The 18,555-nt window shown below is 44.2% G+C and overlaps 1 protein-coding gene and 2 long non-coding RNA genes across 3 annotated transcripts; 1 reads left to right on the top strand and 2 right to left on the bottom strand.

Moving 5' to 3' along the window:
* The first annotated feature begins 593 nt into the window (after nt 1-593).
* On the top strand, nt 594-16,991 carry LOC142760330 (potassium channel subfamily K member 16-like). Its single transcript, XM_075863487.1, has 5 exons — nt 594-806; nt 12,217-12,331; nt 14,752-14,918; nt 15,222-15,387; nt 16,357-16,991. The coding sequence occupies exons 1-5, from the start codon at nt 594-596 to the stop codon at nt 16,572-16,574; spliced, it is 879 nt and encodes a 292-aa protein (XP_075719602.1). The 3' UTR covers nt 16,575-16,991.
* LOC142760331 (uncharacterized) lies at nt 1,900-10,143 on the bottom strand. The gene is made up of 3 exons (XR_012883298.1): nt 9,977-10,143; nt 4,673-4,797; nt 1,900-1,968 (listed from the first exon to the last, which is right to left on the bottom strand). It is a non-coding gene; the product is annotated as an uncharacterized LOC142760331 (long non-coding RNA).
* LOC142760332 (uncharacterized) lies at nt 15,161-18,285 on the bottom strand. Its single transcript, XR_012883299.1, has 3 exons — nt 18,221-18,285; nt 16,392-16,484; nt 15,161-15,319 (listed from the first exon to the last, which is right to left on the bottom strand). It is a non-coding gene; the product is annotated as an uncharacterized LOC142760332 (long non-coding RNA).
* Between the last annotated feature and the right edge of the window lie 270 nt (nt 18,286-18,555).

Consider the following 18,555-nt stretch of genomic DNA (forward strand, 5'->3'; position numbering starts at 1 on the left):
TCTGACTCCGGCCCTAAAAATGAGTCAGGAAAGTGTCCTCCTGCTACACACATCTACTAATGGATCCCTGGATGTCACCCTGGCCGTGGATGTTCCCCCTTTATCTATTGAATGCGCATTACTTATACTCCCGGTGACAACTCTTACCTAGGCTGATCTATATGCCATGACTTTTAGTAGCTAAAAATTAACCAGCTTCCTTCCTGATGATCAGCTGAGTGGTGCAGTAGGACGTCTGTTATCTTCTTGGGCATATGATTCTCCCCATTATCAGCAGAACACTTGTGAGGTCAGGCAAGCAGAAGAAGAAGAAGACACCAACCTGCATTAGGCTCATCTTCTGGGGTAGAAGACACAAGACGTGGTCATGACGGTCCATGGCGAGACCCTGAAGAACGTCTTGAAGCAGCTTCTTGGGTTTCATGTCAACTCCTAAAGAGGGACCTTGGGATGAGGAGGTAACGGAAGTTCTTCAGGACTCCTCGCGTTCAGTCCTCGTATGTGGAATAGACTCACCATCTCCGAGGAGTGCCGGAACGATGGTTCTCTAGGTTATGATCTACCATACGGGTGGTGGTCTATAGTCCGCAGTCATGTCTCAGCTCTTCTGGTGCAGCCGGCAGACCCTGCTGGCGATCGTCTTGTCCTTGGGATATTTCATGTACCTGTTTATGGGAGCGATGATGTTCCAAATGCTAGAGAAACAAGCCGAGGCCAACTCCAGGGACAAGTTCCAGCTGGCCAAATTAGGGTTCCTCCAGAACTATACCTGCTTAGATGCTGGAGCCATTGAACAATTTGTACAGGTATGATGACGAAAGCACCAGTCCAATCCTCCTCTATCTTGTATGTTTATTGTCTAACTACATTCAATCACAGTCGTTTGGGGTTTTTAATACTAATCAATGGAAAAAAAAAACTCAAAATGTAAAAGTCAACGCATATCTCTAAATTCATGGCAGTTTATTGAACAAAAAATTGCCAAATTTGTAACTGTTCACCCCCCCCCCCCCCCCCCCCCCCCCCCCCGCGTCAGTAATTAGCAGATATATCTATTCCAGTTTTGAGCCTTGTAGACCGGTCTCGAACAGCTTTGCACATCTGGACGCCGCACTTTTTCCTCATTCTTCCGTGCAAAATTGTTCAAGTTGCATGAGGACGGTGAGTGAGCAGCTACTTTCACGTCATCCAGGTATTCAATTGAATTGAGTTCCGGACTCAAATTTGGCCTCTACAGGAGCTTGAGCATTGCTGTTTTTAAGCCTGTGTAGTGTTGGCTTTATATTGGGGTCATTGTCTTGCTGGAAAATCAATTTCCAAAGTGGCAGTTCTCTTGCAGACTGCAGCAGGTTTTCCTCCAGGATTTCTCTTTTTTTTTTTGCTTACTCATTTCACTCTTTGCCTTCACAAGCCTTCTAGGGCCAGCAGCAGAGACCATTCCACACAATCAGGGGGCTTTAGCTTTACTGCACGGCTCGTGTGTTTTGGGGGATTTGTTACCAGAATGCTAAGTTCTGGTCCGATCCCGCCATAGAACGGAGTTTACCACTTGGTCTAGCCAAGATGTCATATGAGTTGTGTTAACATTGGCGTTCTCCCTGCCAATCCCCAATAAATCTGTTATTAGTGAAACACCCAGGACCAGTTGTTGTATGCAGAGTCCCCCCCTTCTCAGCCCCAGGAGCTCGTAGCCCCTTCAGAGTTGTCATAGGTCCTCTCGTCTGATCACTTGGTCTTTGAGGATAGTCAACCCTGGGCAGACTTCCAGCTGAGCCATAGTCTTCCACTTTTCATTGATTGACTTCTCTGTACTTCAGTTTTCTTGTATCCGTCCCGACTGGCACTTCTTTTATAACCTGGTCACTTTTATCTTCTTGATGTTCATTTTGCCAAGAACTGACGGACCTTGATGTGTTCTCCATTTCATTAATTATGTGACTTCTTTTACCTATTGACTGTCGGGGTGTCCTAGTAATGGGGGTGAATATTTATGCATTCAGTTATTTCGTTTTTAATCATTAAGATTTTTTTGTTGATGTCGAGAAAACTCAACGTAGAAAGGTCCAGAGGGTGATGAATATTTTTTTATATTTCCCGACACTGTGTATATATATATATATATATAGAGAGAGGGGGTTTTTTTTATTTTATTTTTTTTCAACCAAGGTATTGTATCCCCAATGGAACGATTCTGTAAAGGGCAGGTCGTCACCACTAAAATCCTCTACAGAGAAGCGAAACATTCAGAGCTTTACTGATGTCAGACCCCATAATATCTTGTGAGTTTATTACATTCACTTTCATGGTCCCTACTGCTGGGACCCATCCAATGGCAGGTCCCTGATATTTAAGGAGTGACTCCACCTGGAAGTAATACTGACCACAATGGTCGCCTGCAGTAGATGTGTCAATGCTGTCTATGATATTATTTGCTGACATCACACCCTGGATACCTATAGTGACGTATATTAGTACATTATTGTGTGATGTCAGGAGGCATTAGGCCAAGTTAATACAATGACGCGGCTGCGCTGCAGCTTTCAGACCCCTCAGCGGGACAATCCCGCATGGTCAGCACTGCACCATTGCCCTTATATTGGCAGCTCATCTGTAGCCGCCTCCTAGTGGAAGAGAAGGGCAGCAAGTTACTGTATTAATGTGTCTGGCACTGCTGTGGAGACACTCAGGCCGCACTATTCTATGGCCAAGGGGTATCCGAAACAGGATCATTTTGCTACAAAGGTCAAATATGTCTGTTTTCAAAACTTGTGAGGTCTCGTTATTTCCACTACAACTAGGAAGTCGCTGCTGTCACAGTGAGATGCTCAATGACGGGAGCTGCTCAGTGTCTACGTGGGATGGGTTTAAAGCCTCTGCACAACTTTGAAAAAGTTTTTTTTTTTTTTTTAAAGTTAAGAACTTAGATGTGATGGGTAACAGCTCGATGCTGCGTGTTTGAGGCACAGGAAACGCTGTCACTGAACCCGTCAGTCCCGATGACCTGACGGATACAGGTTTCAGCGCTAGATATAGCTGCTCTGTATACAGGATACAAAGCAGCTGTATCTCAAAAAGTAAAAATAATAATAAAAAAAAAATAATTACAAAGTTGCACCAATCACACTGATACATTGTTTTATTAGAAAAAAAAAACAACGATTTCAAAGGTGTACATAGGCTTTAATGTAGACATGTAGGCCAAAGTTTACATTTTATTTTCTGATCTGGTGAACGGCAATTTGCTCTGTCAAACAAGTGAACTGATTGGAAGCTAAGACATTAGAATGCAGGATATTCTCACCCCGGACATTCTCACAAACATATTTTCACTTCATACATTCTATACATTCTTACAATAGAAATTCTAACTTCAAACATTTTCACACGATACATTATCACTCTAGACATTCTTACCTGCGATATTCTTGCTCCATACATTTTCACACTAAACATTCTCATCTTAGATATTCTCACTCCATAGATTCTCATCTCAGATATTCTTGCTCCAAAATTCTCACACTAGACATTTTTTTATCTCAGATATTCTCAGATATTTTCATTCGTGCTTCAGATATTCTCACCTCAGATATTCTCACTCCATACATTCTTACCTCGGATATTATCAGTGAATTCATTCTCACCTCGGATATTCTCAGTATATTCATTCCCACCTCAAATATTCTTGCTCCATACATTCTGACACTAGACTTTCTCACTCCATTCGTTCATACCTCAGATATTTTCGCTCTAGACATTCTCACTTGTGATATTCTCACTTAATACGTTCTCACACTAGACATTCTCACATCAGATATTCTCGCACCATACATTCTCATACTAGACAATCTCACCTCAGATATTCTCGCACCATACATTCTCATACTAGACATTCTTACCTCAGATATTCTTGCTACATACATTCTCACACTAGACTCACTAGACATTCTCACTCCATTCATTCATATCTTAGATATTTCTGCTCTAGACATTCTCACTTCTGATATTCTCGCTCAATATATTCTTACACTAGAGATTAACACCTCAGATATTCTCGCATCATACATTTTCACACTAGACATTCTCACCTAAAATATTCTCACTCCATTCATTCTCACCTTAGATATTTCCGCTCCATACATTCTCACACTAGACATTGTCACCTTAGATATTCTTGCTCCACACATTCTCACGCTAGACATTTTGTCACCTCAGTTATTCTCACACTAGATGTTCTCCTCTCAGGTATTGGCATCTCTGATATTCTCACTCAATTCATTCTCACCTCCCATATTCTCGCTCCATACATTGTCACACTACACATTTTTTAACCTCAGATACTCGCCTTCCAGACATTCTCATCTCAGATATACTCGCTCCAGACATTCTCACCTCAGATATTCTCGCTCCATACATTCTCACACTACACATTTTTTAACCTCAGATACTCGCTCCATACATTCTCACCTCAGATATTCTTGCTCTATACATTTTCACACTAGACCTTTTCTCTCCTCAGATATTTGGGCTCCACACATTCTCACCTAAGATATTCTTGACCTTTTCATTCTCACCTCAGATATATTTGCTGTAGACATTCTCACTTCAGATAGTCTCACTCAATACATTCTCACACTAGATATTTTCATCTCAGATATTTCCACTTTATACTTACGCACTGTAGAAATTCTCACTTTAGATATTCTTGTTCCATATATTCTCACAAAGGCATTTTATGCTTAGGCAATCCTTGGATATTCTCACTCAGAACATTCTCGCACCAGGCATTTGAAAGCAAGTCTAAATATAGAAAACACATACATAAAAACTAAAAAAGTCTCAGCCAACTCCTCCACTCCCTTAATCCTATTTTTATTTTACTTTGCAATCAAAACTGTAATATATATATATAAAGAAAGAAAGAATAAGCCTTGCCCATCAGCTAAGCACCCCCCCCCCCCCCCCATTAACCATCTGCCTGGTGAAAATGGAAGGGATCAAAACTAAATGAACACGCGTGTGCCCTACAAAATTTCGACATGAGCCTTTGCTGCAGGAAGGCTGACAAACACTGCCGGAGAATTCTGGATTTAGTGTTCCCTCAACCCCAGACATTCCTTAGATATTCTCACCTGCATATTTCTATACTGCAAACTCTAACAATTGTTGATGTTCATTGTATACTCCCCTATATCGCTCATCAGGCCGCTATAGAATCAATGCTTGTGAAACCTTGTTGCAGCCGTGCTATATTGATATCCTTTCCCTTAAGTAGCCTAGGATACAGTTACATTAATATAGAAATTCTCTCATTGGCTTCGATTCATGTCAATCCCTTGCTGATTTATTTAATTGCTGTATGTACGGCGGTCTTCACCCCTGGAAGCTTGCATAAAAATTGGCAGTGTTGCCCCCGTATCTAGCGTACACAGATCGCTGCCCTGCTGCGGTGACTGGCGAAAAGCACAGCCCACCGGGACGGTGTTCCCGGCTATTCCACCAACAGTGCCATGTGACTGTGCCGCAGCACTTACCTAATGCTCTGATACTGTACAATACTACAGCAAAACTGTCACCGGATGCTGAGAGTGTATAATTATGAGAAGGGGCATATATATATCTGTGGCTGGCAATCTTGGTATGATAAACCAAGTGCAAAATTTATTCCTGTAGGTAACAAGTATAAACGACTCAAATTAAACCCCACATGGCTTACACCTTCTGTGAAAGGGGCAATACACGACAAAAAAAGGGCATTTAAAAAATACAAATCTGAGGGTACATCTGCAGCCTTTGTAAAATATAAAGAGCTTAATAAAATCTGTAAAAATGTAATAAAATTAGCAAAAATACAAAATGAAAGGCAGGTGGCCAAGGATAGTAAAACAAATCCTAAAAAATTCTTCAAGCATATAAATGCTAAAAAGCCAAGGTCTGAACATGTGGGACCCCTAGATAATGGTAATGGGGAGTTGATCACAGGGGATCAAGAGAAGGCAGAGTTACTAAATGGGTTCTTTAGCTCTGTATATACAACTGAAGAAGGAGCAGCTGATGTAGCCGGTGCCAGTGCTGAGGAGCTGATGTAGCCGGTGCCAGTGCTGAGGAGCTGATGTAGCCGGTGCCAGTGCTGAGGAGCTGATGTAGCCGGTGCCAGTGCTGAGGAGCTGATGTAGCCAGTGCCAGTGCTGAGGAGCTGATGTAGCCGGTGCCAGTGCTGTTAATATATCAGTTGATATACTGAATTAGATGAATGTAGATATGGTCCAAGCTAAATTAAATAAAATAAATGTGCACAAGGCTCCGGGACCTGATGGGTTACACCCTAGAATTCTTAAAGAGCTTAGTTCAGTTATTTCTGTCCCCATTTTCATAATATTCAGAGATTCTCTAGTGACTGGTATAGTGCCAAGGGACTGGCGCAGCGCAAATGTGGTTGTAAAGGATCTGCCAGGTACTACGTCTGGGTATACTCCCGGGATTAATCAGTCGACACCTGAGGCCAGACCTCTTAGACTGACACCGGCTCCCACCAACCAGGGTGGCAGGCTCAGGAGTGGGAGAGCCTATCGCAGCCTGGTCAGTCGGAGTTAGCTCCGCCCCCTGTCCATTTATACCTGCCGTGTTCTCTTCCTCAGTGCTTGTTACTCTTCTTGGATTCCTGGCCCCACTGCTGCCTTGCTCCAGCCTGCTTCTGCCTTGCTTCAGTTCCGTTTATCCTGCTTCGCTTTGCCCCTGGCTTGCTTCCTGCTCCGTGCTCTCGTTGGTATACTCCACTTCATCCTGATCCTGACTGACTCATTCACCGCTCCGTTTCCTCGCGGCGTTCCGTGGGCTACTGCCCCTTCCCTTGCGTGTTCCCTGTTTGTACTCCCTTGCACTTAGACAGCGTAGGGACCGCCGCCAAGTTGTACCCCGTCGCCTAGGGCGGGTCGTTGCAAGTAGGCAGGGACAGGGCGGTGGGTAGATTAGGGCTCACTTGTTCCCTTCACCTCCTTCCTGCCATTATAGTGGTGCCTATTTTCAAAAAGGGCTCTAGGTCTTCCCCGGGTAATTATAGACCAGTAAGCTTAACATCCATCGTGGGGAAAATGTTTGAGGGGCTATTGAGGGACTATATACAGGATTATGTGACAATAAATAGCATTATAAGTGACAGCCAGCACGGTTTTACTAAGGACAGAAGTTGTCAAACTAACCTAATCTGTTTTTATGAAGAGGTGAGCAGAAGTCTAGACAGAGGGGCCGCTGTGGATATAGTGTTTATATGAGGGGTGAGTAGAAGCCTAGACAGAGGGGCCGCTGTGGATATAGTGTTTATATGAGAGGTGAGCAGAAGCCTAGACAGAGGGGCCGCTGTGGATATAGTGTTTATATGAGAGGTGAGCAGAAGCCTAGACAGAGGGGCCGCTGTGGATATAGTGTTTTTATGAAGAGGTGAGCAGAAGTCTAGACAGAGGGGCCGCTGTGGATATAGTGTTTATATGAGGGGTGAGTAGAAGCCTAGACAGAGGGGCCGCTGTGGATATAGTGTTTATATGAGAGGTGAGCAGAAGCCTAGACAGAGGGGCCGCTGTGGATTTAGTGTTTTTGGACTTTGCAAAGGCATTTGACACTGTCCCCCATAGACGCCTAATGGGTAAATTAAGGACTATAGGTTTAGAAAATATAGTTTGTAATTGGATTGAGAATTGGCTCAAGGACCGTATCCAGAGAGTTGTGGTCAATGATTCCTACTCTGAATGGTCCCCGGTAATAAGTGGTGTACCCCAGGGTTCAGTGCTGGGACCACTATTATTCAACTTATTTATTAATGATATAGAAGATGGGATTAATAGCACTATTTCTATTTTTGCAGATGACACCAAGCTATGTAGTAATGTTCAGTGTTTGGGCGTCCACTTGGCAGATGAAGTTTAATGTAGATAAATGTAAAGTTATGCATCTGGGTACCAACAACCTGCAGCATCATATGTCCTAGGGGGCGCTACACTGGGGGAGTCACTTGTTGAGAAGGATCTGGGTGTAATAATCTGCAGCATCATATGTCCTAGGGGGCGCTACACTGGCGGATTCACTTGTGAGAAGGATCTGGGTGTAATAATCTGCAGCATCATATGTCCTAGGGGGAGCTACACTGGCGGATTCACTTGTTGAGAAGGATCTGGGTGTAATAATCTGCAGGCATCATATGTCCTAGGGGGAGCTACACTGGCGGATTCACTTGTTGAGAAGGATCTGGGTGTAATAATCTGCAGGCATCATATGTCCTAGGGGGCGCTACACTGGCGGATTCACTTGTTGAGAAGGATCTGGGTGTACTTGTAAATCATAAACTCAATAACAGCATGCAGTGTCAATCAGCTGCTTCAAAGGCCAGCAGAATATTGTCGTGTATTAAAAGAGGCATGGACTCGCGGGACAGGGATGTAATATTACCACTTTACAAAGCATTAGTGAGGCCTCATCTAGAATATGCAGTTCAGTTCTGGGCTCCAGTTAATAGAAAGGATGCCCTGGAGTTGGAAAAAATACAAAGAAGAGCAACGAAGCTAATTAGGGGCATGGAGAATTTAAGTTATGAGGAAAGATTGAAAGAATTAAACCTATTTAGCCTTGAAAAAAGACGACTAAGGGGGGACATGATTAACTTATATAAATATATGAATGGCGCATACAAAAAATATGGTGAAATCCTGTTCCATGTAAAACCCCCTCAAAAAACAAGGGGGCGCTCCCTCCGTCTGGAGAAAAAAAGGTTCAACCTGCAGAGGCGACAAGGCTTCTTTACCGTGAGAACTGTGAATCTATGGAATAGCTGAGCGCAGGAGCCGTCACAGCAGGGACAGTAGACACCGCAGGAGCCGTCACAGCAGGGACAGGAGATGCTGCAAAAATGGGTTAGATAATTTTCTAGAACAAAAAAGTATTCGCTCCTATGTGTAGAAATTTTTCCTTCCCTTTTCCCGTCCCTTGGTTGAACTTGATGGACATGTGTCTTTTTTCAGCCGTACTAACTATGTAACTATGTAACTATGTAACTATGTAACTATGTAACCCCACTTAACCGTTATCTGTATAGTCAGTGCCGATTTAATAAAAGACACTGCTGGATACTGAGCCTATATAGGTCCTACCTATGGTACCGCTCATAATTCAATAGTGCATTAGGGCACCTGCTCAGGCCCCATGCACACGACCGTGCCTGTAATCAAGGCCCGCGATTGCGGGCATGGCCATCTGCTGACGGCCGCCCGCATTTTCGGGCCGTGCTCCCATACAAAGTATTTTGGGGGTCACTCACATTATTCCTGATCCACCATTGCAGGAGACTTAGAAATATTTTGATATGTATTAATTCCCTTTATTCCTTGTCCCTTCTTGGGTTATTTATTGGTGGTTTTCACCTGATGTGGGTCTTTCAATTATTTACTTACTATTTGACTAATTAAAACCAGATAGTGAAACATATTTTTTTTCTAATCAGTTTTTTTATTTTAATTTTATTGTAGGGCTGCTGTTGACAGCATTTAGAGATATGCTTTACAGCAGCCACATGGACCATAGGGACCTGTAGTCTGGAGCTGACTTCTACGGGAGAGTATTATAGGCTTGCTCTGTGACCTGTGCAGGGAGGGGGAGGAGGGGAGATGTGTCCATCACCTATTGTCAATGGTGGTCCTTTGTTATCTATATATAGGTGTTACCTGTCAGTGTAATCATACCTGTGTTGATAATGAGATGATGCTGAGAAGTGATCTCTACAGAACAGGAAGGGTCAGTCTATTATGAATGGTGGATCCTGTGTTATGTATATATAGGTGTTACCTGTCAGTGTAATCCTTCCTGTGAACATAATAGGATGGCTGCTGAGATGTGGTCTGTACAGAATGGTCAGTTTATTGTGAGGCTCAGTAGGTCATTTTCTGCCACGTTCCCTTTAAGAAGGTTTACAACCCAATTTTAACAATATACTCACCCATTTCCTTGCACACTTAGCGTTCCTGCCACAAAATTCTGCTTTCTGTGACATTTTCCTGCAGAATCTTCGCAAAGGTCAATCAGATAAACATGAATAATAGCTGTCGGTAGACTCGGCCGGGTGCTAGGAGATATTTACCGGCGACTAGAAGAAATCAGGAGACAAATCTGTAAACATCAAAGACAAATAAGATTTCAGACCAGAATAAACACAATGTTCACATTTATCACAAGTGGCGACATTTTAGCCAATGTCTAAATTGAAGCTCGGCTACTTTATTGACATATGTTGCGCCAAATTTATTATTGCATTTTTTCGCTTTGATAAACTTGTCACAACAAACATCGCTGCCATTAACTTTCACACTGGCTAAAATGTATCCACCTCTTTACACCAGGATGGAAAGGCGGCTTTTAAAAAAGTCAGATTTTATAAAGTGTCTGAATCCTGATCACGCGGTAAGCCACGGCCACTTTCACGCCATTTTTACAAGCTGGTGTGCAGGGCGCAAGTGACTCTAAATAATGGAGCAAATAGTTTATAAATATGGCGCACAGCAGGTTAGACGCTATTTTTAAATAAAATATACCGCAAAAATTGAGAAAATACATTGATAAATGTGGAGTCAGTGCTGATCCCGGCCATAAGCTGCAGTCTACAAAATAATAATGACCCTGAAATATCAGCCCCCGATTTGCCCCCCTGTGTGGAGACTATTAATATTCTAATCAGCTGTGGCTGGCACTAATATGGAGACACTGAGGCTGACACTGCTATGGAGACTATAAATGGCACTGTTTCGGGGGACACTGAGGCTGGCCCTGCTATGGGGAGCTATGGATATAAGTATTATGATATGATAAGATACTGTGTCTGGCTCTGCTGGTCTTTGGCTTCTTCACAGGTAACAGACCCTGGGGTACAACCACGATTAGAAGCCATCACAGTGCCCGTAAGGGTTATCACCCATCTTTCCACAGACCCTGAGGGACATAAAAATCTGCAGTCACTTTGCACCAGTTTCTGCTTTTCCTATGTAAAGTTCAGTCTTTACTGTAATTCTGGCATTTCATTCATGAACAAGGGGGATCAGGATGAACAGAGTTCTAGATGTCTCTCCGAGAGGAACTGCAGTTCAGGACATCATGGGCGATCACTAAACAGAAATGATAAGATGAGTCCATAATATAGAATAAACCCTGCGCTTATCATCAGTGACGAAGCTGCATCTGTGGCTGGATCTCGGAGGTTTCTGCGCTGTCATTGGGGGACCCAGTGCTCCAGTTTGATGACATACAGAAGATTGCGTTTAATCCCTAGCACATTCCCTATAAAATTACATATATGAACCAGGACTGGAAGTACTGATGTAGCAGAGGCGGCAGGGTGATGTATCAAAACTGGTGCAAAGGAAAAGTGGAGCAGTTGTCTATGGCAACCAATCAGATTCCACCTGATTAGTGATGTCACTTCCCACCAGGGGACCCCGAGATGTACTGGGGAGATAGGGGTGCAGCGGGGCTCCGTCCATGAGGCAAAGTGAGAGCGAAAAGAAGAGCCCAGAACTTGCAAATCCAGAGACAAAACTCTGGCAACTTTTTTAGCTCCAACTTTTTTTTGAGAAAAAGCCTCAGATGCCCCCAACAGTTCTGCCACTGATGTGCTGTACCCAGATGTTTCCATGCCCAGCTGTTCTTACCTCCTGTGCCGGGCACCGGGTCACTCAGCTACTGACATTGGCGCTGGCGTCAGTTATAGTGAATAGAGATTCTGCTTAATTAGGGAAAACATTACAAGAGGTTCCAGGATTGCTGCCCATATACTTCTACCATTAGTCCGCTTGGAGGGGTGCATAGACCCTAGAGATACCCCCACCCGGGAGCATTGGGACCTGTGGAGAGAGGTGGCAGCTCAGGTCAGCCCGATACCCCTCTCCATATGGGTGTTATAAGGCCCCGCTCTCCACAGGCATCACACTGACCTGGTTTAGGGGTAACGACCTTCAGTGGATATTGGGGGGCACAATTAAAGATTGGGACATCCTATCTTTGTATAGGGAATGGGGGCATAAAGCAGCACCAGAAGAGGGGTGCTCTATATACACCCCTGTTATTAAGCCCGCTAGGACCCAGCTGCTCCACCAGATCCATTTGGTCCCAGCAGGGGGATTGATGAGTCTCATGTTCATCATTTAAAGGAACGGATCGCCCTGGTGACGTGTCTTTTCCTTGTTACAGATCATCATGGAAGCCTGGGAGAAGGGTCTGAACCCTAAAGGGAACGCGTCGAACCCCAGTAACTGGGACTTCAGCAACTCCTTCTTCTTTGCTGGAACTGTCATCACTACAATAGGTAAAGCCACCCTGTTACCTGAGAGTGGGAAGCTGGACGCAACAGTCCCAGATAATAGCGGGACATGCGCAAGAAAAGACATTTCACGAGTTTCCGTCCTTTTATTTTCTTCCTTTGTTTTAGAATTGAGGACTCGGCGTTCTTGGCTCTAAAACAAAGAGGAAAAAGAAGAATAAAAGGAGCGAAACTCATCCAAGTGAACGTCTCGCGTGTGAGCTCATTATTTCAATTCCTAACGCCCGGAATACGGTGTTTGGGTTGTTCATGTGCTGCTATAGCGGATTGCTGTGCTGGGTATACGGGAGGAGCGGAGCGAGGCTCCTGTTTGCAGGTGTGCGTCTAAGTGCAATCTACGGCTACGACCACTCATCCGTTTTTGTTGACCCAGCTAATAGCGGTCACTTAAAGGGTTGTTCTACTTTTAAACTTCTTTCACTAAATATATAGAGAATTGGTTAAATAACATTTTACTCATATGCTTCAATTACCCATAATGCTCAGAATGGTCTCTTGCGCCATTTAAAGGGGTTGTCAAAGGTTAGAAAAACAGTGTCACACCTGTCCATGCGTTGTGTCTGGTACTACTGCTCAGCTCCAATGAACTGAATCGACTGAGCACCAACACCACATACAACCTGTAGACAGGTGTAGTGTTATTTATAAAGGGCTCAGAGCTCCATTTTCTGAGAAAGAGCTCCGAATCCCCTACTTCCATTCACGCTCCCATAGAGTTACATGATAACATTCTTCACCCTGCAGTCACCACTAGGGGGAGCTCACCACATACAGATATATACAGCTCCCATAGAGTTACATGATAACATTCTACTGCCTGCAGCCACCACTAGGGGGAGCTCACTACAGACAGATATAAACAGCTCCCATAAAGTTACATGATAATGTTCTGCTGCCTGATACCACCAGTAGGGGTCGCTCACTACATACAGATATATACGCTCCCATAGAGATACATGATAACATTCTGCTCCCTGCAGTCACCACTAGGGGGAGCTCACTACATACATATATATACGCTCCCATAGAGTTACATGATAACATTCTTCTCCCTGCAGTCACCACTAGGGGGAGCTCACTACATACAGATATATACGCTCCCATAGAGTTACATGATAACATTCTTCTCTCTGCAGTCACCACTAGGGGGAGCTCACTACATACAGATATATACTCTCCCATAGAGTTACATGATAACATTATTCTCCCTGCAGTCACCACTAGGGGGAACTCACTACATACACATATATACAGCTCCCATAGAGATACATGATAACATTCTGCTCCCTGCAGCCACCACTAGGGGGAGCTCATTACATACAGATATATACAGCTCCCATAGAGATACATGATAAAATTCTGCTCCCTGCAGTCACCACTAGGGGGAGCTCACTACATACAGATATATACAGCTCCCATAGAGTTACATGATAACATTCTGCTTCCTGCAGTCACCACTAGGTGGAGCCCACTACATACAGATATATACAACTCCCATAGAGTTACATGATAACATTCTGCTCCCTGCAGTCACCACTAGAGGGAGCTCACTACACACAGATATATACAGCTCCCATAGAGTTACATGATAACATTCTGCTTCCTGCAGTCACCACTAGGTGGAGCTCACTGCATAGGTATTCGTTATTATGTTCAATGGATTGAGTTCAAATTTGTATTCAGTGAGCTCCCCCATAGCGTTGGCTGCATACAGACAGAGGTGGGACCAACAGACAGATATATACTTTCCCATAGAGTTACATGATAACATTCTGCTGCCTGCAGCCACCACTAGGGGGAGCTCACTACACACTGATATATACAGCAGACAGAGCTGGAACCAACAGCTATCAGACATTCACAGGATGTGTCATAAATGTAAGAGATGGGAATACAGATTTATTGTAAAAACTTACAGGGACACTGTCAGCAATTGTGGTAGAACTCTCCCTTTGAGAAACATCGGCTTTATAGTGAACATCGAGGTAAAATCTTCATTAAATTTTTTATTAACTTTTCTCTGTTTAGTGCAGAAAACAAAATAAGAATAATAGATCGGTCAACAGCTTCTTGCTGACAGTTTCCACGTGCCGCATTCCTGGCATCATGGCGCCCATAGCCTAAAGTTCATTCCAGGAATACGGCACATGACCACTGAGACCTCTGATTGGCTGTAGCAGTCACAAGCTGGCTGCATGTAAACGACCACCAGGAGGACCGTCAGAGTGTCAGCGCTGGATCGGCAGAGAAAGAATAGGTGAGTACTGATTGTTTTTTTCTTTTCGGACATTTGCAGATGTTTCTAGAAAATGTTAACAAGTTTAATAAGCCCTTTATTACCCCAATAGCGGAAGACTCATTGATGTTGACGTTCAGTAATAATCTCTTACACTTGTGATCTGCAGGTTACGGGAACTTGTACCCGAGCACGATGGCCGGCCAGGTGTTCTGCGTGTTCTACGCTCTCTTTGGCATCCCCCTCAATGTGGCGTTCCTGAACCAGATCGGCAAAGGGTTAAACGCCCATGTCATCGCCCTCGGCAGGTGCACGCAGGAACCACGCGGCTCCGGGGTAAATTGTCTGTCCTTGTCCAGATCCTGCAGCCATGTGTTACTCCACGCTCCTCCACCTCCTCTTCCTGAAAACTTACAGAAAGTAGAAGAGAGTAACATCTGACTGCAGGATCAGGGTTTATTTGTAGTCTGTCACCATAGAAACACATAATTCTGCATAGGAGCTGTATACACAAAACAGAACATTTTCAGTAAAGACTATTTGCAAAGTTGTTTTATTTTTTTTAATGATTGCATAAGTATACACACCCAAATGTACAGTGACCTGCGGTGATAATGACCGTATGTTTCTGCCCCCCAGGTGATGAAAGTGATGATAATGGGCTTGTTCCTCACCACCGGCTCGCTGCTCTTCCTCGTCTTTCCTCCCATGATCTTCAGCTACGTGGAAGGCTGGAGCTACGGAGAGGGATTCTACTTTGCATTTATTACGCTCAGCACCATTGGGTTTGGAGACTACGTATTAGGTAAATATCAGGGATGAAGTCGTTTTGATTTTAATCAGATGGATGACTCGGAAAAACTAGAAAAAAAAAAATCTGACCTCCAATTAACTACTGGTCTGGCGTTAAGACTGCACTAAAGACTACTACTACAGCACAGACAACTCTGATGAGACACTGAGCCAGCAGGGATTGCTAGGAGATGTTTTCTTACAGATTTGCAGATTCTTGCAGCTTTGGATGTGACTGGAGTATAAGATTTAGCAGGCATAAGGGGTTTCTAGTATATAATGAAATAGTTCTGCAACTTTCTAATACACTTTGTGCTTCAATTCCTTACCATTTTCAAGATCTCTGTTTGCTGTCAGTGAATGAGAACATTCTATTTTGCACCCAGAGGCTGAAAAACTAATACTTCTCACAGCTGATGGTTTGTTACAATGTATCCAGTCCAGACAATCCTCTGTGAGATAAATAGGTTGCACTCGAGACTTGTGCTGTTGGCGTACGGAGCTCACAGAAGATTGGTCAGGAAAGCTCAGCTCAACTTTCATGTGTTGATAATTACGTGAGTTACTTTGTCTCAGGTCCTGTACTCCAGTCACATCCAGAGCTGCATAAACAATCTTGTTGGTTTCCACTTGGAATCCGTCGGCACTGTGCTGACAGGCACACTCCTATAATGCTCTGTGTACTTTGGTGCCTTGCATTATGGAAAATGTAGCTTTTAATGATACAGCGCCTTGTGAGAACACTTCATCTGCCACATTGCAGCATCGCCTATGTAGACACTGAACCAGTGGAATAGTTGAGAGATGTGGGATGAGAGTTGCACCATAATAACCTAAAAGCTAAAAGAAAATGGGCATTGTGAGTGCAGCCTTGGATGTGATTGGAGTATGAGACATGATGTAAAGTAAAGCTTAGTATTACTACCACATTATTTGTAGATTTACATATGAACATTAAATGACGTCTTCCCATCGTTACCAGGAACCGATCCCAACAAGCATTACATCACTATCTACCGGAGCCTGGCGGCGCTGTGGATCATTTTCGGCTTGGCTTGGCTCGCCATGGTCTTTAACCTGGCTGCAGAGATGGTGGAGAAGATAATCCACCTGAGGATGCACAAAACTCACGTCATTAAGGAGGAAGCGGCCGTACAGAAGACGGAGGAGCTTAGCGTCCAGCGCAGGGTGCCGATCTAGCGTCTACGGAGGACAATCTGACTTTATTAGGGACTCATTAGAGTCTATGGCGGTCATATAGCGACACAGGAGGACAATGCTATGTATCAATATACAGAACCAGACTGGACCATGTGTCATAGAGGAGGGACTGGAGGTGCCCCTCCCCAACAGTGACATCATCGATACGCCATAGTTGATGACATCACACCATATAGGTTCTATATTCACTGCGGTGATGGAGTCCTAATTTGCATAGTGGGACGGATTCATCTACTATGGAACCATCCAGAATACATCATGGCTCCACCCTCACGGAGCAGCAAATATTGCAGACGACCATTTGTCCATCCCCCTACCGGACTGCATCACCGATTACTGAACCAATGGGATCCACAGGCCCCAGGAATTATAGTGATACAGAAGGTCTCTGCAGGACGATCCTTGTTGCACTTGGGGTGTGAGTGGTGTCTAAGGAGTTGAAGGTTGGGGCTCACTTTTTGGGGCCCCGGATTGGCATTTCTTGACGCCCTTTAGTTTGCTCACATATTGCCACTCTTAAAGGGAACCTGTCAGGGGAGATGATAGATGAACGCTCAATTACAGGTCACAATGACACCCCTCCGGACTAAATGCCCACCAGTAATGCCCATCAGGGCTGGAGAAGAGCCTCTCCCAGCCAATCAGCAGTCACAATTGGTCACATGACCTTCTTAAACTTCTGACCCCTGAAGCAAGAAGAGCCTCGGGTCTAAGACATGGAGGGGGGTTAAGAGACTCTTCTCATTGCTTTTGTTGCCCCCTATTGACATTTTAGGTGCATTCACCCCCTTTAATCTTTTATAGTTCATCGTAGCAACACATGTAATAAAACTTTGCATATTTTGCAAAAATTTCACAGATTTTGCATTGTTTCCATGGCTTAAAGCCGCGAGCGTTTCATTGTCCGCCTTATGGTCTTAGCAGCGGTTGGACGCATTTCTCCGTAGGGTCACAGGGCAGGATGTGTGCTGTGCTCTGGAAAATATCCTCCCCCTCGCATTCATAACCTAATTTCATATCTCCTTATAAGATCAAGACTCCGTACACATACACGGTCTTTATATATATTTATACAGTCTTATGCAAAAGTTTAGGCACCCCTTGCAAATTGAACTCTGTAGGGAACGTACTTAAAGGAACACGCTGTGTTCTGTCACTGCTGTGTAGTGCAGGGCCTGAGGGGGAGGAGCATGACACAGGGATTAAAGAGGCTCTGTCACCAGATTATCAAACCCCTATCTCCTATTGCATGTGATCGGCGCTGCAATGTAGATAACAGCAACGTTTTTTGTTTTTTTTAAAACGATCATTTTTGCCCAAGTTATGAGCAATTTTATATTTATGCAAATGAGCTTTGAAATGGACAACTGGGCGTGTCTTGTGTTTGTAACATCTGGGCGTGTTTACTTGTTTTACTAACTGGGCGTTGTGAATAGAAGTGTATGATGCTGACTAATCAGCATCATACACTTCTCATCATTCCCACCCAGCTTCTTTCACTAAAGACACACAGCGTGACGTCACCCACAGGTCCTTCAACCTTGTCGTCGGACAAAGAAGATACATCGGCTGAAAGGCGTCCAAAAGGTTAATATGCTCGTCTCTAGGGAGTTTACTATGCTTACCTGCACATGGTGATGCTGCTGCAAATTCAACTGTACGCCTGGGGCTGTGGTGTCTTCTCTCTTCCAACGCCAAGGTTGAAGGACCTGTGGGTGACGTCACGCTGTGTCTGCAGTGAAAGAAGCTGGCTGGGAGTGATGACGTCACCCACAGGTCCTTCAACCTTGGCGTCGGAAGAGAGAAGACACCACAGCTCCAGGCGTACAGTTGAATTTGCAGCAGCATCACCATGTGCAGGTAAGTATAGTAAACTCCCTAGAGACGAGCATATTAACCTTTTGGACGCCTTTCAGCCGATGTATCTTCTTTGTCCGACGACAAGGTTGAAGGACCTGTG

This window comes from Rhinoderma darwinii, chromosome 4 (assembly GCF_050947455.1).
Source record: "Rhinoderma darwinii isolate aRhiDar2 chromosome 4, aRhiDar2.hap1, whole genome shotgun sequence".
Lineage (NCBI taxonomy): Eukaryota > Metazoa > Chordata > Amphibia > Anura > Rhinodermatidae > Rhinoderma > Rhinoderma darwinii.